The sequence below is a fragment of the Morus notabilis genome, unplaced genomic scaffold (genome assembly GCF_000414095.1).
Source record: "Morus notabilis unplaced genomic scaffold, ASM41409v2 Scaffold370, whole genome shotgun sequence".
Taxonomy (NCBI): Eukaryota; Viridiplantae; Streptophyta; class Magnoliopsida; order Rosales; family Moraceae; genus Morus; species Morus notabilis.
In genome coordinates this window covers 98,036-122,896 of record NW_010358187.1, presented here as the reverse complement: position 1 = coordinate 122,896, position 24,861 = coordinate 98,036, and the positions used below count along the sequence as shown (strand labels likewise).

The window sequence follows — 24,861 nt, the reverse complement described above, 5'->3', positions numbered from 1 at the left end:
CGAGAAGGTCTTGTTGTCACGGTGGAGTGGGCTGCAAGCTATGCAGTGGAAAGCGGCGACTTGAATGCAGCGAGTAGAGTTCGCTCGCGGTAAGAATTCGCTGGCTGTTGTTGGTTCAATTGCTGTTAGATAGAGTAGGTGGTTGTTCTTGTTGCCATATACCTCAGTACAAGAATTATGGCAGCCCACACACTAGCCCGTAAAGCACTTTCGTTTCATTATGACCAATTCTGATTGGAAGAGATCTCTCTATGCATTCCGGATACGCTGCAACAGAGTCTTCTGACTTTTGAACAAATTCGATTCCAGTTTCACCAAAAAAGAGTTTAAAAAAAGGGAGCCGTTAGTTGAAAGGCTTTTCCCCCACGATACACTCGACACAATTTCTGGAGACCATATTGATAAAGGCGCACGATATTACTCTATGGAAAATAAAATCGCAAATAAAAAAATTATAATATTTCATCAATTGACTATCTAATAAATCAATATTGTTCATCAAATATTAAAAATAAAGAATTACACTTTGTATGGGTTAGAAGAAACCCATATTTAAAAAAGAAAAAAGAAAACCCTCTAATCTAGTTATTAGGATTTTTCTATAGCAAATAGTTACAGGTGTAAATAATACCCTCACTATTTTTCTCATCTCTTCATTCGTTACAAGTGATCCTTGGCGCCTCCTTTGAGTATTAACCTTTCCTCCAGCTTTGTCCATGAAGGAAACTCCGATGCTTTTGATTTAAACGAGGCCAAAGACAGAGAATTCTACTCTTGGTAATTTTAGTTGTAAAACTAGAACAAAAATGATCACAAAGGTGTGTCACAAACATACCAGGCAGAATGAATCAAATCCAAATATCGGTTATGATTCTACAACTCTTCTGTAGAAAAGAACATAAGCAGCTGAAGACTTTATCTTCTCCAGGCTGATGGGATTAACATGGCTGTCATCAAAGTCGTACCACCGATCACCCCCATGCTACGTAAGAAAACGTTTGACAATCAGTGTGACATACCAAAAGATAATGACTAAAACTTTAATCATTTGTAATGAAATACAAGCAAAGCAGGGTCTTGAGTTCAACTTCTAAATGAATCAAGTCTCGCTTAGGAGGCTGTTGAATAGAGAAAAAGTGGAACAGTAGCATGTAGCTTCCCGCACAGGTCAGTAAAGGAAGATAGATATATATATATATATATGAAAGTGATTGCCACGTCAACTAATGAAAGTGACAGCATCTACTAATAAAAAGATAAATCACATGTCACATCAGTTGGTACACAAGAGTTGGGATTTGAGTTGGTGCCATAGCATTATTCTATATATATATATATATATAAACTAAAGTACTCTTCTAAATTAACACTAATATTAGTTAAGGGTTTAGGGCTCAATGATAGTAAGCACTCGGAAAAAAAAAACATTGTAACATCATGTCAAGTGACAAGTAATTCAGAGAAGGCATTACAATTTCTAAATTTACACTACTAAATGATTTAAAGTTTTATTTATTAATGTTACACCCTCGTAATGTTACTAATTTACTTTGCATTGCAGAGTTTATTTACGATTGTTTTATTTCAGTAAAGTGGTTTTCAATATAGACATGAAGTGTAGAGGGGATCACTGTTTTTATTTTCTTTTAAAGAAGTTGATTTGGTTAATTCGGTGAGAACTTTCATCAAAACTGACAGGTTTAGATGTAGGGACAATGTCGGGGTGTTAGGATTGTCCTTTTTAAAAAAATGTGGAGGACGAACAATGGCATCAAAGGGCAATAGGACATCCCAACAATCTTGGCACCCCCTACCCCCTGATCACACACCAAGCCTGACACTCATATTTAAATAAAAGAAAAGAAAGAAATACATAGATCAAAAATTCAAAAAACCAGACCAAAAGGGCTTGAACTGGCCAAGAAAACGCACGCAGGTGCAAACTCCTAAAGAAGAAAAAGAGCAGAACTAGTAATTATCCTTGTAGTGCCTAGTAACTATGGATAAACTTGTAACGATAGTTACATGAAAGGAGTGTGCTTCTGTCAGCAGGGAATACCAATAAAATCAACCAAACTGCTAGTATAAGAACTTAATCCAAGTTCAAGTATGAGGCACAACTGTAAAAGGTTTAGCAGATGCATGAGCAAGACGATCAGATGTATATGTCATAGTAATAAATATTTTCCGAGTGCTAATTCATGCATAAAATAACTATGCTACCATTATCGCACACCAGGTTCACACAATGGCAAAATAAATCATGAAGTACAAACAGCACTAGCACGTGAAGAACGGGCAAAACACTTGAACACAGTCGGACCAAGCCTCCAAATATGGAAAAAAAAAAAAAAAAAAAAAAAGAGAGAGAGAGAGAGAGAGAACTTTCAGAGCAAGAAATGATACTTACATGGACAAATGCAGTATAATGACCACCTCCCATGCTTCCGTAGTGATTACTCACAGCATAAAGCATGTAACGGTTACTCAATTGACCATCTTTGTGGCCAATATACGTCGACAAATCAAGATTGTCTACGGGAAAGTCAACATATGTCTCTAGCTTGTTCTTCAAAAATCGGCTATATGAAAACCGCTTCAAGTGAATAACCAAGACCTCAGGCAGTCTCCAGAGGTCCAACTTCTTGCTGGCTTGACGATGCTCTTTGCAAACAGGACAGTACCTGAAATGATAAATAGCAGTTTAAAAGAGCATTAATAACAAAGTTCAAACAAGGTAAGAGATGCTTGTCTCCCACCTAAATCTAACTAGAGTAAATCATTTCACAAGCATTCATAAGCAAAATCAATTGGCCAAACAAAATACTTCGAAAATTTAAGCAAAGGAAAACAAGGAATGGTTCATAAACCAAAGGGTTTGTAGTGCTTTTAGTACATAAACTATTAGCATTATGATGATTTTGGTCTCGCAACTTTTTTTTTTCTTTTTTACATATACTTCCTGATCTTTTTTTCTTTTTTTTAGCAGTTTTGGTCCCTACACCATAATTTTGATGCTGCATTTATTCTACATTTTCAACGTAGAATAAATGGAATCAGAAGTATTATTAAAATTATGAATTGTAACCTACAAACATATGAATTTATCATCCATGTTGGATAAAGTCTTGTAAATGAAAAATTAAAATGCAAAGTATGACCTTTTTTTCATTTTCCTGATTAAGTATCTGAATTTTTAGAAACACAAATTCAACCATTTTCCACCCAGAAGAATGAACCAAAAGCATACACAAAGTTCTTTTAAAAAAATTGCAATAAAAATTAACGATAGAAAAGCAATAATCAATGAAAGACATAACGTCATAACCATAAAGACAAAAAGTGTTCAAAATGTAGCTTGAAAATAGTGACTGAAAACAAAAAATTCTACTTCAAGAAAATGTGTTCTGTGGTTTGGACTGATAAAAAGAACATAACTGAAGATCCTTGAGTCATTTGATGGAAAACAGAACGAAAAGAAAGCAGTATAGCAGCAGTTTAGACAACCGTTGATGCAATGATAATGAAAAAGTGATCGCAGAGCCCCAACTCGTATTACAGATAAATGTTAAATGTTCTAAATGTTTCCATTGATAAAACCAAAGCACCAAGAGTGTAGGATTTTATGTTGGACTTCACACAAGCTTCAATCAAGTATTTCAAAGCAAAAGCATTTATATATACTATATAGACTTAAACAGGAAAAATAAAAATACAAAAAGTAGCGTAACAGAGAAAGCTCTAGATGATAGGGACCATGCAGATGAAATGTATTATTCAAGAAATTAAAAGAACTATAATAAGCTCGTGAGGTAGTCAACAGAACAAGTATGAAAACGTTCAGTGAAAGACCATTCTAACTACTGCAACACATGTGCAAACAAAAGAAAGCTGACACAAAAAACACAGAAAATAGTTGATACACCGCAAAGCATTTCTGAAGCTGAAGTCTTAATATGTAAAAACTGACCACATGTCTTCTGGTCCAAGAGGCTCCTCTTTCAAGAAAGCTTCAAGGCATTTATATAGAGAAACAGACTCTTGAGGTCTCTTTGCAAAAAGGCCAGACTTGAAAACCTCAGGCAACGAGCTAAGAAGCTGAGTATCATACTGTTCAATATTCTTTTCAGGCCACCATACAAGCACATTTAACCTCCTTGAGATCCCTGTCACCACCACAGACTCATTCATTACTATCTTAGATTCCCTAATTGTTCCCTTCTCATCTGCTAAGTAAAACTCTAATTTGGCATCTGTGGGCGAGTTAACCCCATTAATAGAACTGGCGTTCACAGACCCATCAACATCAGGATTTAAAATATTCTCTTGCTGTGTAGTGTCTTCAGATGCAATGCCCTCTGGACTGTCTGCATCTTCCAAAGATTCTTTAGCAGGTACTTGAAATGGATTGAGCAATCTCAAATACAAATTCTGGATATCAGAACCAGAAAGGGAATCACAAAGCCTTGCTACAAGAGGAATTCCAAATGCTTTCCAACTTGACATCAGCTTCCCATGTATGTACTGCCTGACAACATGGATTGAATAAGATAACAAAGAATGCAAAAAAAGGGGTTCAAAGCACGGAAAAAAAAAAAACAAAAAAACAAAACAAAACAAAAACAAAAACAAACAAACAAACAAACAAAAACAAAAACAAAAAATAAATAAATAAACAAAACAAAACAAAATGAAACAAAAAGACCAACAAAACAAAACAAAACAAAAAAAGAAAAGAATTCATCTTTCTGTTAAATCATCCCTCGAAGACAATGTTGTTTATATTATTATATATGAATGAGAGAAAGTGGTTTATAAAGAGGCACACAGAGACATGTTATAAAAAATCATAAATCAAAAGAATCATAAAGTAAAAAAACGCTAACCAGCAAATAGCATAAAGCTTGTTCAGCAGATAAGTTATCTCTGTTCTATAAAAAATCATAAAAAATAAATAAATAAATAAATGAATAAAAACAATTTTAACATATAGTCCAGTAGCTACCATATCATGAAAATATATGGTCGTTTATAAAGGGTATTATGAACAGGAAATATGCACGAAAATGAGGTAGATAAAACTTACTCCTCTATTCGCTGATGCATGAAGACAACCAAAGGAACTTGCTCAATATCTTTCATTAACCGATAGGCAACAAGCCGGTCCTCATCTCTAATCAATGATAGTGAATCAGTTGGCTCCTCAAGATAACGTATAATGCGATTGTTGTATATCTGTAGAGATCTATACAATTTCAGAAATGAAACATACTGACAAATATATAAACATGAAAACATACAAACATAAAAACAAGTATTTACAGATCTCACATCCACTACCAGTCACATAAAACGAATTACATTTAGATTAAAAATCTGACATACCTCAACTACTAGTAAGGTCTCACCACTCTCCAAAGAGCAAGCAATGCTTAAAGCCGCAATAAGATCTTGAAATTTCCCATTCTTAGGCACAGTAATGGTATACGGTGATGGTTGACAACTTCCATCAGTATGCACAACTGTTAAAGTCATTGTCCGCATTGTTGTTGAAGGTAAAGGAAGTGATAAGTACATGAATGGATCAAAAGTAATAGAGATCTTTTTGCAGATAGGGCAAACTAATGTTGATTTGTATTGACCCTGCAAAAAAAAAAAAAAAAAAAAAAAAAAAAAAAAAAAAAAAAAAAAAAAAGAAGAAAAGGAAGGTTGGCGGATGGCACTAAATTTGTTCAATCAAGCTGACAAAAAAAAAATTAAAAAATTAAAAAATTAAAAAAAATTAAAAAAAAAAAAAGGAAAATTCACCAAGAAGCAACTTTAGCACAAAAAAAGAAAAGGGTATACGTTGCCATAAAGCTGCAAAATATTTGAAACTTATATGTTCAGTGTAGAAATCCACCTGTTTAAAAAACATTTTACCAATTCCAATTTATTTATATTGTCCAGTCCTCTGACAATTAGTAAAAAGCAAAACAAGTTTAATAAATTCAATTTCTCAATTTTTTTTCCAATAAGAAACAATAAATGATATTAAAAATGAATGAGAGTACAAACATCAGAGGACAAGGCGTACTCAAAGCAAACTAGGCAGTCAAGAAATACAACCTTTTAGGAAAAAAAATACACAAATGCAAAAGACTACAACAGCAAGACTAAAATTAAATCCCATCCCCTTAGAAGATCCGAGAATGAAAAGGCCTTGAATTCTTTATCTTGCGAAGTCCACAGCGCCACCCAGTAAATTATGCGATCCCAAACCTCACAAACCTCTCCCTCTACCCCATCAAAGGTTCGATTATTCCTTTCCAGCCCAACGCCCAAAGAGAAGCTAGGATTACTATGTTCCATACCCGTTTAGATTTCTTATTCCATGATCCATCCACCCGAAACATCAAGACCCATTAAATTACGAACACTTCTTCGAAAAGCCCACTGTAAATGAAACTCCCCTAAAATTTTACACCATATCTTCAAAGAAAAAGAGCAATGAAGGAACAAGTGATCTGAAGTCTCATTTTCATTCTTGCACAACACACACCAATCCAGGGAAATAGAGAGGAATGGCCTCCTCTTTTGCAACATATCTTGCGTATTCAATTTACAAAGTGAAAGTAACCAGCCAAAAACCTGAATTTTCATAGGAATCGAGATTTTCCAAACAAAATGGTGACAAGGAAAGGGCGGAAAAGATTGGTTGTTGACTAGAAAATTGAAAAGGGATTTACAAGAGAACAGACCTGACCCCTCCAAAGCCCAAACCCATCTATCTTCTAAAGCAGCACACTCTCACCCCCTCCAAACAGGATACCAGCTCCACCACCTCACCAAACTCCCTCTCACTAGGGTTCCTCCTAAAGTGAAAATTCCAAGAAACAGTAGAATAGTTGCCTACCCGGCACATAATCAGAACAACAATACACAGATATTCAGCACGTAACAAACATGCATCTAATATCCAACCTGATAAATTTATATACCAATTAAAAACATTAGTCATAAGATCTATTTGGATTTTGGCCACCTAATAAGGCAGCTGTATCAATCCATAGTCAGGAATAATACACTGGTTTATAAATGTTTTTGACAAGTCATAAGATGTATTTCGATTTTTGCCACCTGATAAGGCAGCTGTATCAATCTATCGTCAGAAATTATACACTGGTTTACAAATGTTTTTTGTCAACTTTTAAATTTCTGTCCATCAAAATAACAATTTGGTATCAAGCCTGCAGAATTTACAGTCTATATGAGCTGAAAAATTAAAGCTTGAATTAAAAAGAAAAACGATAAAGAAAATGTACAGAATAAGGTAGATCAGCAGATCTGGAAGAAAAAGTGGACAAGCATGCCAATACACTAAAATGAAGTCGCTTACTTGGCACACATCAACAATGATAGAGTCATTGCGAGCTAAATGATTCCTCCAATATTCATCAGCAACTTCTTCATCAGGTCTACCATCTCCATCTTTAACTTCCATGTAAGGTTTGTATTTTACACGGTTGAGATCTTCATGGAGTCCATCCAACAAAAATGCCAGGAGCTCCTATTACGATAAGAATCACCAAATTAAGATAAAATAAAAAGCTAAAAACTTTGTAAAACTCCGAATACTGAAAGAAATTCAGAAGGCAAGAAACCTTACTGACTTGAGAATCATGCTGATTGAAGCCACTAAATTGAGGAGCAAATCGAGCAAGTTTTGATTTGAATACTCTTGGAGCTACCGGAGTTGCTCCAGGAGCCCATAATTTCCTTAGCAGATCTCCAAATGCCAAAGCAATCTCACCCTGGACAAAAAAGTGAATAATAAAATGATCAAGCATGGAAAATAGTGTCTGTAATTACAGTACCTCTTATTTGGGTAGCTTAAATAAAAAATACAACTCACAAATAATAAGAAACTAGTTAACTAGAGATACAAGACATACATCCATGCCCAGTGGATTTTCATGATTTATTTCTTGACCATAATCTCCAAGAAAATAGTCAACAAGCTTCGGTGTATGAGCTAAGCACTGAACTGCACTGTTCATGAAACAAGTATTTCCAAGGTTTGTTAATCCTGTCAATCCCAAAGTCCCCGCTTCACAAGAGCTTCCCCAAAATGATGAAGTTGGACGAAGGAAGTTTGAACTTGCATTGCCAGCACTACCGTTCATCATCACTGAAGAGGAATTTGCCACGGATGGATGTTGTGCTACTATGTCATCTTTTTTCCCATCCCTGCACTTAATTGAGTCTGATAGCCCATAAACTTGCAAGTCCAACAGAATCTGTAAAAAGATACATTATCATATCGGTTAATAGCCAAAGAACCAGAAAAGTAAACCCTTGTACAATATTTTCTGCTCAAGAACAATACAAAGATACCAAAGAACATGTAACATCTATAACATCACTGGCTCAGGACTTAAAAGAAACATATTCAGTTCTGTAAGAGGAATCATGAACAGTATTATGTCTTCATGATCTATTTTGATAATACCATTACCAAAGCTATATGTTACATCTCAGTATGGAAGTTCTTAAACCATAAAGAGAGCGAGACGAGTCCAAAATTACATTTTCTTTGACTCAACAACTATCCATTACGTAGTACTTCAGCTATTACTATTACATAAGATAGGAACCGAACATCAAATAGTAACAATGATGGTGACAATGTTCGTGACTCCAATAACGAAAGTAAGTTATTGAAAACCATTTCTCTTAATAGGATATCACCAAAAAAAAAAAAACCCTTAAGAAAACGTAAAGAATAACTATAAAGAGCAAACCTCCTTTTTTTTCTTGTAAAAACTAGGAGGATAAGAAGAACATTTTCTGCTTGACATTCTACATGCAGTAGGAAGATATCAAGAAGGTTTTATCACGATAACAGAATAGTTACGCAACATAGCCATATTAAAGGGCAAGTCAGGCTAGTGAGAAACTAAGGCAACACCAAGACCTGTGCTCTTTAGCAGGGAAAAAAAAAAAGGCAACAGGAACAACATCCAAGAGCAAGGCCAAGTGCAAAAAATGTATTTGAATACATGATTGAACAGAAACTTAAGTTTTCAACAAGTAAAGATTGAAAAGACCAATTTTTTGAGACTAGTGCAAAACTACGAGATGTCACACACGCAATAATTACACCGCACAAAGCAATAGAAGTTTGTGAATCCCAAAACCTATTTGCGTACTCCAAAATAATATTAAACACGTAGCATAATTAAGTCTCAAACTCAAAAGGGTGAAGTCATGGATACACACTAGCTACCTACAAGATTGCACAAGTATTAATGCGAAGCATCATATTAAGCCAAATCAAGCGGCAATTACCTCATCGGACTGTCGTTGACAAGCTCTTGGAAATTTAATTTTATCATTTAGCAAAAATAGATTTGTCTGACCAGAGAAGTCCCAGATGCGTAACTGCACAAGAAGTTTTAGTTAAAAGCACTCTACTTGATCATAAAAAGAATGATATTCCTAAATTAAGGCTTAATTACCAGTTCCAACTCCACACCGAAGATTTTGCAGGCTCTCTTATAGAACTCAACTGCATTATCCTAAAAGAAAATAAATAAACCTGCATAAGAGCTACATGGAATAAACAGACCGGTTTAACAACAGTGATGGATATTAATCATTATTAAGGTGATTAATAATTAGAAAATCTCCTCAATAATGTGTCATTCAGCCAGCTCTACAATTTCTATGCTTAAGGATAATAAATGGTCCAGAGACAACATAACCTCTTATATCAATTTGTGAGAGAACAAAAAATGACCAAATTTCCAAAGAAAATAAATCATTTTTATTCTATTAAATAGGTCTCATGCATTTATAAGGAAAATTAAAAAAAGAAATGACCGAATGATGGGCATCATAAGGAATATTTTATTCTTCCAAGTTATAACTCATGTTCAGAAGGTAAATCAATGATCTTAATCTAAAAGTGTGTTAATGAAAAGCGTAACTACAGAGAAAAGGTTTTTACTTTTGTACACTGACCTTTTTGCTAATCCTCACTCCCAAAGAATTTGTATCTCGCAAAACCAACAGCCTGAGTTGTAAAGGATAGACATCTGCCATGTCATCTTCTGCAGCTGAAAAACTTCTACCTTCCTTCGTTGACGATTTTGAATCGCTATGCCTACATCAATAAACAGCATCCCACTTTAAGATACTACATGGATTTATTATCAAACAGAACGTATGAAACACTACATGGATTACATCTAGAGGCCCATCATATATAGATAATTTATGGTATGAAAAAAAAAAAGACTAATAAAAAGTCAAATCGCTCATCACAAAAGAGAACACACTAAAAATGGGGGAAAATACAAACAGACAAAACAAGTATCAAAGACCTACGATCTGCTGAAGAATTTTCATCAGTTGCTAGAAATCTGGAAGATCTAAGTTGGGGGAGAAACCACAAAGCAAATGTTGCATATTGTCGATATTTGTGCCATCTAGAAACCAACCCGTAAAGACACTATCCTTCCTCGTGTTATCACATAGAACCCAATTTATCAGAAAGAATAAAATTCAAGAATGAAAACTTTCCTGCATGAAAACAAGTTTATCTCCAACATGCATGGAAGAAAACAGCCGATTCTTATTCACATCAAACCACTTCCAGACCACTACAGAACGGCCCGTTAAGTGCCAGAAGGTCAAAACGAGAAACACAATTAATGCCTTAGATTCATTCACAACAAAAACTGTTCGAGTATACAAACTTCTTTTGATGAACAAAATAACAATTCAATAATTTACAGGTCATTCTACTAACTACTAGTAGCTTTCCCAATTCACTTTGAAAGCATATAAGAAGCTAGCAAACTATTGTATACTTACCATTTGAGTGCCTCAACCCACATTTCTCCAGAAACCAACGCAAAGTCTCTCCCCGAGATGCCAACTTCACCATTCTCACTATTCCCCGCACAATCCTCTTCTCTCCTGAGATTGAATGCAAGATCCGAGTTGAAAATGTTGTTGATGATCTTCATCGGACCAGCGTATAGAGAAGCCGGCGAGGCGTCTTTCCCTTGGAATCTCCCAATACCGAATCTTGCGCATCCTTCCACCACCTGAAAATCGCCCAATTTCACAACACATCAAATCCACAAACAACACTCAAACCTCAGAAATCGCGATACCAAAACAAAACGTTTTAATAAGTTTCCGCAGCACCATCCTACTAAGTCACATTTCCTTCTCTCTGTCTCATTTACAAACGGAATCAGGGAAAATCGATTAAGGTTTCGGATTCAGATTTCAGAATGCTGTGGATAGGATCTGAATTGAAGAGATATGAAGTGAATCTACAGAGAAAGAGAGGAGAGAGGAGAGGGAACCTGTACGGAACGAAGTAGAGTCGCTGTTCGGTGTCCGAGTCATGGAGCTGAGTTGAATCCGAGAGATCTTCGGAGAGACCAGTGTCCATTCTTCTTCAAAGAGAAAAGGAAGAGAGAGAAAGAGAGGGAGAGAGAGAAGATTTAGAAATGGTTTGCCAATGTGCAGATCATCCGTATGAGAGAGAGAGAGAGAGAGAGTGGCGGATTTGCAAAAGGAACAAGTGGATCTTTTTTCTGTGAAGAGGATTTGAGGAGCGAGGGAAAATGTTATATATAAAATAAATAAATAGGTGCGTATTTATATTTTCTGTGCAAAATTCATAACATGTGATGTTATTGGTGGGGTGTTTTTTCTTTTTTTTTTTTAATTTAACATATTTTTAGGGAAATTTATTATATTTTTTAGTATAAATTTATTATTTTTTTTTAGCTTCCTGACTGCTCTTTTTCATAAATTTATATGATAAATATTAATCGTAAAAAAAATGATAAATAAATGCATTGTCAGATGCGAAATACCTCTCTCTCACCGGTGTGATTCATCCTTTTCACTCCCCGATTTTTTATAGTAAAATGCATAACAGTTTAAAAACAAAAACATTATAGATATTAGGTGTATTTAAAATTGTTTTCAAAAACGTTTTCCTACGTCTTTTGAGCTATAAAAAAAAAACGATTTACAAATCACGTTTGTTTAATAAAAATTTTACAAACAGAAACGAAAATAAAAAATAATGAGAATGATTTTTGTAAATAAAATAAAAAACGATTGAAAGTTGTTTTTATTAATAATTAATAAATAGATATACTTAGTAACTAATAAATAGATAGTAATTACTTAATTATTAATTAAATATTAATTTATTACTATTAAGTTTTTAATTTTATTAATGAAATAATAAATAATATAGTAATTAATTATTTAGTTAAAGATTAATTACTAAAAATTAATTATATAACATATTAACAATAAAACAAGTAATAATAGGTTATTAAATATAACCAAACACGATTTTACTTTTTTATTATACTCAAAACAATCTCTTAAAATGCTAACTAAACGCAATTTCAGAATCGTCTCAGAATAATTTTCAAAATAATCTCATTTTCACTTTTGTACTGAAAACAAAATCATTTTAAAAACATTACCAAACAAACCCATTATTTCCGCATGTCTATTTTATCAACAACAACAAAAAAAAAGAAGAAGACGAAAATATACTAAAAAAGTAAATTAAAAAAAATCCAAAAAAGCATGACGAATAACTAATCAGATAACTTTTTAATTTTACTAGCAAAAAATCAGATAGTTTTTTACCAAAAAAACAGATAACAATATTCTCCATCTAATACAAGTGGCAATCCTAGTTAAATTTATTTCACAACTCAAATTCTTAACTTAAGTTATATGTGAGAGAAAAACACTTTAGTAAAAAAAGTTAAATTTAAAATTTTATAAGAAAAAATACTATACTAATAGAATTTAAGTTATGAAAAGAAGTCCTTAGGACTATCTTTGATTTCATATGATATTAGTGCTTGACTAGAGCATGAAAGTTGACGAGAATTTTCAACAAAAAAGAGTCCCTTCCAAATTTATGTCGCCGACTACAATAGACTAATCAAAGATTAATAAAATGTAACAGAAATTCAATAATAAAAAATTTGTGATACAAATATGATATATGGAAGTTATGGCATGTCACCTAAAAAATAAAAAAAAATCACATGAGCTGTAAATCTCAGTAAAAAAAAAAAAATCATGTTTGTGTGACACATTGCAACATACAACTCAGTTGTGGAGTCAAAAAACTTTTCAAACGATGCGAACCAAACCAAATTTTTGTACTAACTAGTTGGAAAGTAGGCACGTGCCAATTATGTTGGAATTATGTTCGTTAAATCTAATTATTACACATTTAAGTATAGTAGATTTAGAGAAAAAATTAGTAAGATAATACAATAATATATTTAGAAAATACATTGAGTTTATAAGTATTGAAACTTATCATGGAATTACATTGAATCGAAGTGTGGCCTATTGATCCCATTTATCCGGCAAAGATTCAAAAGTATTTGGAATTTCTTGATCGGAAAAGAATCGAGAAAAGGAAGGATGATATTTCTACCGTGGTAGAGCGGATGATGCCGGATGAACTCCGCAAGCAGGGAGGAGACCCCTCTATGGACGTGGAAGATCTCCGCCAAGATCCCAAGCTGAGTTACAGAAACAGAAACAAGCACAATTGATCAGAACCACCAATTGTTGATAAGTACAACCATCATGAGAATTGCTCCAGATAGTTTTGTCTCGTCCTCGAATAATAATACCGAGAGGCCGGGATCGATAAAATAAGTCAGACATCAGTAAGTTCGCTGAAGCTTGAGAAAATTCCATGAAGGCCGGTTATCCATAATGAACTCAGGAACCGTCACTAAATTTTCGGCTTGCCTTGCAAGTGAAGAAAACCCCTTGGAACACAAAGAAGGAAAGAATGAATATGAAGAAGGTGGGTCTCTTTGTCTAATACCAGGCATTGGCAAAATCTTTCCCAAGGGTTTACCATTAATCATAAAGGAGGACGCCGCATCTTTCCGCACTTACTTTTTCACAGTTTCGCTGCAATCCACCACTGCTATCTGCGGTTTTTCACAGTTTCACTGCAATCCACCGCTGCTATCTGCGGTTGCAATGTATCGTATCCATCATTCAATCCAGCCCTGTTCTCACCTTGCTAACTTTTTTTAAGTTCAAGGGGAAGCTATGGCCAGTTTTCCAAATTCGGGGGCAAAATGAAAAAGGGACTACAGTTTGGGAAATTTATACAATTTATTTTCCATGAAAAAAAAAAAAACCAGATCTTACTATCTGCCCGGCATTTGCCTCAAAAACCCTTCGAAATTTAACAATGCAGACCTAAGGTAGAAGTGGACATATCCACACTTTTAACATAGTTAGATTAGATTAGATTAGAATAGATGTGAATAGATGTTACAGCATATACGTTTTGGTACGTTACTAAATGTGAATCTAACAAGCATACTTTTCCTTTTGGATAAGTTTTGCACCACGAAATGCCAGTGCAGTGCATATATGGACAAAACTTTAGTATTCAAAATTTTCTGTTCTCAAGAAAAAAGTTTTCTTAACAAAGCATCTTGTGCATAATCTTAAAGGAAAAGTCAACTGCAGATTACATGTATACAAGTAGGAGGAGCGCAAGTGATACCGGAAAAATCTGGAGGGAAGAACAGGTCAACTGGCAAGAAAAAGTCCAAAGTCAACCCACAATTAGTAGTAGCGTGAGCCAGTATCATAAACACGGCCTCCAGGATATGGACCTCTAGGCTCAAACCCGTGATCTCTTGCACCTCCGAGAAATCGAGCACGTTCTCTGTAGGAATCATATTGCTCATTTTCATAGCCTCTGTGTGCATTTGATGCTGCTGCTACAGTTGAAGCCGCAAATCCACTATAACCATGAGGATCATTAGGCCCAACACTGCTGTTTGGGTAACGATCCACCACAGCTTTCTGGTATTCCTGTTGTCTATTGCTTGATTCCATCCTAAGGAATTCATCTCTGCGGTTGGAATGCCGGGTTCGAAGTGCAACTAGTTGCTCCCCATACTGAGCATTGATTGCATTGATTTGCTGACCATGAAAAGATAGGAATAATGCACCACTATGTGAGAAGTTTACCACAAGGATTTTAAAAGTAAATAAACAGTAATTACGGAATTTACTGTTCGTCCATTCTGTGCCAAGTAAAAAAAAAGTAATTTACACATCTTAAAAATTAAATAAAGAAAGAAATATTTTCCCCCTTTTTAGACTATATAAATATATATATATATATATATATTCTTACAAATGAAAAAGAAAAGTTCTGTTGTTGAATGTTGAGGCACAGACACAAGTTTATCTACTTAGCCCATCTAAAATTGGGCACAGCAACATCTAAGAGGAACGAGGAGCGGACGAAAAAGCATAAAGATCAAAACCAACCTCTCTGTGTCTAGCGTTTTCTGCATCCTCTGCATCATTTTGTTCCTTGATTAGTTTCATAATATCATCATGGACTTTCTCCTCTAGACTTTGAAAGGTTTGCACGGCAGGATTTTCTTCATATCCTATATCCATGTCTTCATTGCGTTGTGATCTGGTATCAATGTTGCTTTGTTTCTCTAAACTCATTTTTGCATCAGGCCTCTGACCCTGGAAATAGGATCTTGTTGTATCACCGCCTTGGCCTACAGTGCAAGAATGCGACCCCCAAAAAAAAAAAAGATTAAAAAACTTACTTCTGGAAAATATAAAAGGCATACGAGAACCTTAGCAAGTTAACTGAAATCTGAGGCATCAAACAAAGATGTTTACTAAAACGTTTGTCAATTTGAAACTAAGTGCATCAAAGAAAGATGTTTAGAAAGACGGTGGTTGATTCTAAAAGTACTCTAAAATTTTTCACTTCAAAATGGAGTGCAAGTTCCAAGCTAAATGCATCAAAATAAGCAAATTGTAGTAAGATGTATGTTGAGAAATGATTTAAAGAGGATTTCGGGGGTAAAATGGATACAAAATGGAGAATGTAGAAAGAAAAAGGAAAGAATAGAGAGATGGAAGAAGAAGAGACATCATATCCAACATCAATTTTGCAACTGATACCATTCCTCTATCAATTCTGCCAGATGATGATTGCCACAATCTTTTTCTGTGATAGATGGTACAAGCAAGCCAAGTCCGCTAGATGATTAAGAGCTCTTGTTGCACTATATTTATATAAATGCTTAGGAATAGTACATAGGTCCAAGACCTCAACATGAGTACACCTTAGCCTATAAATACACCTAAAATAATGATATCATTTAAGTATATAATTTCTTTGATAATATATATCTGCTAAAGCAAGTTAAATGGAATAGAATGTAAGTTATGCACGTTACAAGTGCACCACAAGAAATGTTGTATTTGATGATCTGAAGTAATCGTAGAAGCATGAAGAACCGAATCTAGATTTAATTCTTGTGCCATTCATCGTTTATGGTTTTTCACCTGTATACTTAACTACTTAATATTGATTAAACACTTTTATGAGAAGCATTCTTATGCAAGCTCTCCAGAATATATATTACGACCAAACTAATCAATAATGTATTAGCTTTAGAATATTTATAACTAGCAAAAGTGACACTATCTAAAACAAAAGAAAATAGAAAAAAGTCATCACACACTCACCTTCGTTGAACATCTGAGAGCTAAGAGAATTTGGCATTTTTGATCCATCCCTTTCCCATCGCCACTGTCCATCTGCCTTTGAAGTTGCATAGGAATTATCCCTTTCAGGGGTGAAGGCTTCTAGCCGTCCTTCGAACTGAGCAGGCTTGTTGTCCATTCTCTGACCAGGCGCATGATGCATCGGAGCAGCAACATATGCATTGACACCCGAATCAGCATATTGACCCGTCCTTCTCATTATCAACTCAACAAGACAGCTCGGATGGTAGATCTATCAAACACAAACCCACCAGATATAAGTCAATCAATTGACGACGCACTTCAACTGCAAACAAATATACGGTCACACTCAATTTGAAGTCCACAATAACTTTTTTTCCCTCCAAATAATCACACTTCAGTCTAAAACATCGATTCACACTGCAACATGGCAATCAATGTCACGCCTCCGGATGGGGCTAACTTTGCTTCCAAATTCATAACGAGAAGTCTTTTCGGAGACCATTAAAAACTAATCTGCCTTGTCTAAGGATTCACTCAATCCATATGCACTCACATGCATCAATACTTGAAGCAATTGGGTTCACCAACAAAAAAGTGCATGATAATATAAACAAAAAGGCAACAGATAGAAGAAAGCTTTGGAGAAACCATTTTTGTGGAACTAACATAACCTTGAACAAGTTTCTGATTTATGTCATCTCCAAATATTAGAATATCAAAATACAAGCATAGTGTTGTAATAGTCAAAAACTCGTCCATGAACTAGGAAGGAAGAAAACAAGAAAAAAGGAATCTTCCCATCCTTGAGAAAAGAGGAATCTGTCCAAACTGCTACACATTGGAGTTTCTCGAAAGTTTGACCAGGAAAAACACCTATGAAATCAGACAAAACAACAAAAGATTCTTGTTTTAACAAGTTGCTTCTCATTTCCTTCCTGTTGTATACATATGGGCTCTTGGCAGTAGTTGAGAAAAAGCATAAAAGTGGTATTGTTTTGCTGAAACATAGACAGTAAGTAAATTGTAAAAGTACCCATTTAATTTCCGAGGTGAAATACAAAAAAGGATCCATTGGAAGTTTGATTGCAAGAAATTCTAACCTACATAAATATCAATTTAGTAAATCTCCAAAACAACAAGGGAAAGAATTATTGTTGTTTTAATTTCTCACTGGTGTGACCAGTATTTCTTTTATTTCCAGTGTCATTTCTTGTCTTAATTTTGCACACTAACATCTAAATTTCTAGGGCAACTCCCAAAACTGGAGAAAAAAATTTGAACCTTTTTTTTTTCCTCGCAATGGAGCTAATAAATAAGTGTATGCATTATGAACAGAAGCGTGAACAAATACAAATTAACAAACGGTTATCAAAATAGATGCTAAGAACGGTTAGTTTTTTATAGACATTTCATCAAGCAAACGTTTAAGGGCCTTAGAAATTTCTAAGAGCTATCGATTAAGAACAAAATCAAGAACAATCCAGATGAAAAAGAAAAACGTAATTGATTCGAAGAGAGAGAGAGAGTAAAGCTGAGTTTTCTTACCGAATGTTCTTGAATTTTCTGGTTGCGTCGTCTTCCAATGAGAGGTAAAGCTGAAAATGGAACTTGAAAATGGTTTCGCTCTTCAATTAAGAATTTTCTTTTCTATTCTTTTCCTCTCTCTCTCTCTCTTCTATTTTTTTTTTTTTTTTTTTGGTTGCAGCTGTTGTTCTTAAGGGGCAGCGCTAGTATGCTATGATGAGTGTATTGAAACGCGCATAGCGAGAGAACGCAAGGGGTAAAAGGGTAAATCGGGATGAGAAAACATAAGCCCAGTTGTTTTTGTTTTTATTTTTTACGTTTTTTTTAGAAAAAAAATAAAAGCGGAAGGAAATTAAAGACAAAAAATGAAAATGAAAATAATTTTTTAATTTAGTGTAAATAGAAGAGAATTTTTTATTTTTTGTTTATGTTTTTTTCTTTCTCAAGTAGAGAAGTAAAAGGGTAAATCGGGATGAGAAAACATAAGCCCAGTTGTTTTTGTTTCTATTTTTTACGTTTTTTTTAGAAAAAAAATAAAAGCGGAAGGAAATTAAAGACAGAAAATGAAAATAATTTTTTAATTTAGTGTAAATAGAAGAGAATTTTTTATTTTTTGTTTATGTTTTCTTCTTTCTCAAGTAGAGAGAGACATTAATAGATTTTTTATACTAAAAATAATTTCTTGATAAAACTACCAAACATATTTTCAAAACTAATTTCTGTTTGAGATTGAAAATGTTTTCATTTTTATTTTCATATAAAAAAAATAAAATTATTTTAAAATGAGTTCTAAACGCACTCATATAATTGATGAGACTAAAGAGATAACGGAGAAAAGAAAAATGCTGATGCGTGTGCACTGTGCATTATAACCACAAAAAAACAAACAAAAAAATCCATTAAAAGAATTATTAATAGGTTACTAAACTTCAACGAAATTTTAATTAAAATAGCTATAACAAATTTTAAATAAATCACTCTAATTATACTCTTTATTTTAACTAAACATAAAATATTTTAATATTTATTAAATTTAAAACGCAAATAAATTTATTGAATAATACTCATATTCATCCCGATCGATCGGGTTAAAATCCCTATTTTAACTAAAATTTTGTTAAAAATTAAAGAGTTGTTTAGAGATGCCCTTACTTACAAATGGAGATATCCAATAAAAGTTTAAGAGGCGTTTGGTTCATAAATTAGAATCATGTGATTAGAATTATTTGCAATTTACGTGTATTTTTTATGAGAGAAAATACTGTAACGAACCATGAACTATAATTTAAATCATATTTTTTATGAGAGAAAATACTGTAACGAACCATGAACCATAATTTAAATCATGGTTTGAATCCTCCAACCAAACGTCCCCTTAATCATCTTAATTAATTTATTTTACTTGGCTCAAATGCTAAAATCTTTATACACATTACAACACATATATAGTTTTAACACTAAACAGTTCGTCCTTCTCTAGGACTATTATGAAGAATAAAAATGATCAACATCACGAGTCAAAAATTTTTAGAACAGGAAAAATCTCCATACTTTAGCTACGATCATTGTCCTTTTTAACTGGATCAGAGCTCACAATGGGGAGATTTCTTCTGTACTGGGGAGATGTCAGCCTCCTCTCTAGAGGTGTTTTCCTCTTGCTCACAACAAACCTGTTCACCCCTTTCCGCATCGGCATAATCGACGGGAAGTCTTCGTCAGGAATTTGACTGAGTTCCGAGATGTCCTTGATCTGGGCAACTCGTCGGAACCATCTCTCCGCCTTGGCCTCCTCTGACATGTCTAAAGGATCCGGTTCTTTCACTGCTGACCCCTCCAAGCTCTTTCCAGTCCAGCCCTCTCTAGTGTTCTGGTTCTCGGATTGTTTAAGTGAACTTCCAGCCAAATCTAGTGTACTATTTTGAGCTTCTCCACCGCCCAAGTTGTCATCAGTGCTGCTATAGGATTTAGCACAATTCTGGGTAAATTTTCCGCTGGCTGGTGGTGCATAAGTGGCATGAGTTTCATTCTCGCTTAAGTTATTGCCGGAAGGCACTGAATTCCAGCTGTCCAAGCTTACACGATCTTCTGTTCGCTGAACATAATTCTCATTGAGCATCCGTGGTCTAGCACTGTCCGACCCTTCCGGAAGCTTTTCTGTCGTTTTAGAACTTGGAGTTGTTTCAGCAGCATCCTTATTAACCAGCTCGGTGCCATCCGCTTGTGGTTTGTCCTTTTTTGCAAAGTAATCTGGTGGGAAGGGAACAAAGGGCACGAATTTGGTATTGCTCGCTTGCTCCATAGCCATTTGTCTCTTGTAAGCCGGAGAAGTCAACGAACGATCTTTCTTCTTGCTGACAACAAATCGATTCTCTCCTTTACGCATTGGCATAATTTCCGGGAAATCTTCATCCGAAATTTCACTAGCTAGATCAGTAACATTATGCAGTTCCGCAACCTTCTCAAACCATCTTTCAGATTTTTCATTTTGTTCTTTCTCTTTATTGCTTTCAGCCTGGTTCAATTGCTTCTTCACAATCTCTTCTGATTTATGGCTTCCAGCAGCACTGTCTGCCCACTCTCTTGTATTACTATTTGATGCAACCGATTCATGACGGCCTGCAAGCGCCTTCCCTCCATTCTCTGCCTCCGAATTCTCTGGTTTCTTTGCAAACATATCAGGAGGTAATGGCACATATGGGACATAATTTGAATTTCTCCCTTTGGACTGTCCAAACCGCTGACCATCTGCACCAGTATTGTTGTCTGTCAGTTATTGTACTCGTTATTAGATTTAGAAAATATGTATGACCAAGGATCTAATCTATTTTTTATTGAACAGACTAAAAAGTTACAATAGCAAGACAGGAAGGGAAGAAAAGAGGGGGGGAATCTACTGTAGTAACCCTTAGATGCGACATCATTACCCAAGTTGGTTTGGTATTGGGAGTTAGCCATCCTCCTCTCTAACGGAGTTTTCCTTGTGCTCACAACAAATCTATTAACACCTTTCCTCAATGGCATTATTTCAGGGAAATCATCATCTGCTATGCTACTAATGTCAGATGTACTGTCGAGCTGAGATATCTTACTAAACCACCTCTGTGCCTTCTCTTCATTGGCAGCCAGTCGGCTGTCAATATCAGCCTTGTCTGAATTGCTACCATTTTGATACCCCCCACCAAATCCAGTATTGGAGGGACTAACTGAGACCTCTCCAGGGCGCTTGCAATCACACCTCAAGCATACCGTGTTTCTCGCATAGTTGAAGAAATCACATCTGAAAAGGACAAAAGGCTTACTTGATGGATCTATTAACAAAAAGATGGCCCTATTAAGAAGCAGATCGAATAACAGAAAAGCAATGCTTACTGGGGACACTCCCATTCTCCACCAGTTAGTTGCCTCTTTGGTCGTGCCTCCTCACATTCGAGACATTTTAGGTTTCTAGCGAAGTTCATGAAACTACACCTGCTTGGTACAGAATTAAAAAGACAATGTTTATCAAATACATGTAATGATCTGTGTACGATGAAAACAACAAAAATTATATATATATATATTAAAAATTCCAAAATTGAAGAACTATAGGCATTATAAAAGGTACTACCGTGCGCAAATCCAGTCGCCTCTTTTCATTTCAATTTTTTGCCCAAAAGGTCTCACGGGTTCTTTATTTCCATCAACTAACTGATTTTGCATTGAACCAAAGGAATTCGGATCGGGAACAACATAACACAGCTTGGCCAATTCATGCAACAGATTCCTGACAGATGATTCGACAAGTTCTCTATTGTAGAGACTATTACTTTCCGAAGGAAAGACGAGGTTGCTAGCATAACTCAATATGAATCTCATCAAATCAACCGTGCTCACTTTATCAATATCCAACTCCTATGGTTTGGGGAAAAAAGTAGATAACAAGAAGAAAAATGGGTAAGTATAACATAAATTTCTATAACGCAGTAAAAAAGTAGAAATTTCCCTAAAATATTTCCAAATTCAAATTGATTATTGGTTTGATTTTAATAAGTTAAAAGCTAAAGAAACTTGCCACAAGAGATAACTGCAATAACGACAATGTAGTTCTCAATGAGTTAAAGAGCAAAAGAATTAAAAAATAATAATAATAAATGGAGAAACCTTATTGATAATAGTAAGCAACACAAGGTGAAGAGAATGAGAGATCCTCAAAAAGAAAAGGCAACAACTGCAAAGATTAAGGAAAACATACAACACGAAAATCTCACTCAAAGATTCAAAACATCCCTCCAACTTAACAGTATTAAAGATAAAGGAAAATACTTAGACGCTCAAAACGCTGCCAAAAATTAGGCTTATCATAAAGTTCTGACTCCTCGGATTCTTTATCCTCAAAAACTCGTTGATTTCTTTCCAGCCACACCACACAAAGGATTGCCAACACCAATGCTTTCCACATAATTCAATACAAGGTGAGTTAAGAACAAAAGAAATAATTCAATACATGATGCAGTACAAACATTCTAAATCACTGGTAGAGCATCCAATTTTGCCCCCTCAGTGTGCATTTCAATTAAGATAAAAATGAATGATAAATTTCATCGTTTCCGTCTAAGATTTGCTTCAGAAATAGTATGCAAATTCTTAGAGACGCACTTTCCTTTCACTCGAGAGAATAATGCTCATGTTTTTTCACTGCCATCTCTCCTCAAAAGCCAAACACGCAAAGAAATAAAATAAATTTAATCCCAATCCAAGAGAATATAGAGAAGAACAAGATTTGAATCATAATGGGTTTTGAAAATTGAAAGTAGATCAATAAGCTCGAGTGTGTGCTCATTTCAGCTCGTAAATTAAAACAAAAACTGCATAATGCACATACATTCATTACGTTATTTTTCGCTTCACTCACATTGGATTCGCCATTGAAAAGAAAAGCCCTCAGCTTTGCGGCGGAATCATCGGCATCTCTGAAAAGAAACGGAGTCCCATTTCGAATCAGCACTTCCACATCTCTCCTTGAAAGCAATCTGCTCCCAGTATATTTATATATATTGGTGTATTATGAATCTTCGTCAAAAACAGTTTCAAATGCAAAATCAACGAAAAAAAAAAATCGAATCAGACAGACCTCACGAGAGCGGCACGGTCGCGCGCGAACTCCAAGCAGGCGGAGGCAGCACGCGCGAAGTCGTCAGGCAAATGGAGAGAGCTGGAGAGCTCATCGGAAAGGCGAAACCCGGAGTTTCGATCGAAGTAGCCGGCGGCGGAGAGGGCGTGGAGGAGGTCCGACCACTCAGGGCAGAGAACCGGCGACGGCGAGGCGGAAGAGAAATGGTGGTCGTGGAGAGCAGAGTGGAAATGGCGAGGGGCGTTGGGAGTGGGAGTGGGAGTGGGAGAGGAGGGAGAGACTGAGAGTGTGAGGAAGTGCGGCCCACGGGAGAGGAGAAAGGGTTTGTGGCGGCTGCGGAGGAGGAGGATGGAGGTGCAGAAGCGGCGGCGGCGGTGGAGAAGGAGAGGGAAAGGGGCGGCGGCGGCGGCGACAGCGGCGGTGGACGTGGTGGAGGATGAGAGGAGAGAGAATAATTTGTTGGTGGCGCCGCCCATTTTCAGATAGCTGTAAACCCTATCGCCGGCTTTTACTGGCTGTGGTCCAGAATCGGTGCCTTGTGTGGGTGTTTAGGCTTCTAGTTCATTTTACAATCTACTCTATATAAATATCTGCCATTGCGTTGCAAGAGCTTATCATTTCTGATAACTTTTTACAGACTTTTCCTTTAAAAAAATAAAAAATAAAAAATAAAAAAGAGAGAGTTTTGACCTTTAATGCTAGGGAGTTTATATGACAGGACAGCTAGAAATTCTGATGGTTATTTTGTTAAAATTATATTGCGTGTATGTTTGGTTTATGTAAGCAGAATCACAATTTAGAATTATTTTTATTTTATATGTATTTTTTATGAGAGAAAAATATTGTAAAAAATTATGAATTATGATTCTGAATCAAAAATGAATACAAAAAATAAACATCTTAATTAAAAAATTACATAAAAAAAAATAAATTTTTATATAAATATAATAGTTGAAAATAGAGAGTAGATATATAGGTTTTTTTTTTTTTCCTACTAAAGAAGCTCCACATTAACAAATAATGAAAAAAAAAAAAAAACAGTTGTTGAAGTTTAATAGAGGTAATCAGGTAATAAAGGTAATCATCCCTCAATCACGTATAGTTAACCCAAATTTTACAGAATCTTTTTTTAATAATAGATGGGGGTTTAACTAGGGATGGCAATATTATTTTTAGGCACAAGGAAGATTTGTACTAAATAAAGCAAAAATTGATGATAATAATCGAATATAAGGATGAAAAAAGGGACAAAATTTTATTCTCTAATCTTAGCAGGTCGGGGACGGAAAAAGTACTCCTAAACTCACCTCGTCTCCATATACATATGTTATATATAATATAATATATTATATAAAAATATACATAATATACTTTTTGCATATCTATTAATTATTATTTTTAATAACTTTTATTGGCTCTATATATATATATATTTTTTTTGCATATGTTTTGAATTTAGTTTGTATTGAAAAACCTTTAATTTCAATCAAACTTATATTAACTTTCTACTCTATTTTTGCTTTAAGTTACAGTACTTTTAAATACTTAATTACATTTGATGGAGAATAAAATGGGTATGAGGAACGCCCCTAACCCCTAACCACCACCCCCCCCCCCCAACC

At 35.0% G+C, this 24,861-nt stretch overlaps 3 protein-coding genes across 4 annotated transcripts; all 3 read right to left on the bottom strand.

Moving 5' to 3' along the window:
- Positions 1-655: 655 nt before the first annotated feature.
- LOC21400155 (ubiquitin carboxyl-terminal hydrolase 8) lies at positions 656-11,598 on the bottom strand. The gene is given in 14 exon segments (XM_024161740.1): positions 656-982; positions 2,411-2,684; positions 3,971-4,528; positions 5,087-5,235; positions 5,386-5,643; positions 7,379-7,549; positions 7,653-7,793; positions 7,935-8,279; positions 9,331-9,423; positions 9,501-9,560; positions 10,006-10,147; positions 10,861-11,047; positions 11,050-11,096; positions 11,364-11,598. Coding segments are annotated over 14 exon segments (2,631 nt in total). The 5' UTR covers positions 11,453-11,598; the 3' UTR covers positions 656-865.
- A 2,754-nt stretch (positions 11,599-14,352) lies between these two features.
- LOC21400154 lies at positions 14,353-18,293 on the bottom strand. Of its 2 annotated transcripts, none has more exons than XM_024161758.1 (4): positions 18,151-18,293; positions 16,603-16,927; positions 15,373-15,617; positions 14,353-15,018 (listed from the first exon to the last, which is right to left on the bottom strand). In XM_024161758.1, exons 2-4 carry the CDS (start codon positions 16,838-16,840, stop codon positions 14,656-14,658), a joined length of 846 nt encoding a protein of 281 aa, XP_024017526.1. In that variant the 5' UTR covers positions 16,841-16,927; positions 18,151-18,293; the 3' UTR covers positions 14,353-14,655. The 2 variants fall into 2 exon arrangements, with proteins under 2 accessions (XP_024017526.1, XP_024017525.1); XM_024161757.1 differs by having other exon boundaries at positions 16,603-16,873.
- A 1,212-nt stretch (positions 18,294-19,505) lies between these two features.
- On the bottom strand, positions 19,506-23,860 carry LOC21400153 (zinc finger protein VAR3, chloroplastic). The gene is made up of 6 exons (XM_024161737.1): positions 23,240-23,860; positions 23,021-23,138; positions 21,737-22,020; positions 21,499-21,597; positions 21,054-21,406; positions 19,506-20,874 (listed from the first exon to the last, which is right to left on the bottom strand). Exons 1-6 carry the CDS (start codon positions 23,713-23,715, stop codon positions 19,682-19,684), a joined length of 2,523 nt encoding a protein of 840 aa, XP_024017505.1. The 5' UTR covers positions 23,716-23,860; the 3' UTR covers positions 19,506-19,681.
- Between the last annotated feature and the right edge of the window lie 1,001 nt (positions 23,861-24,861).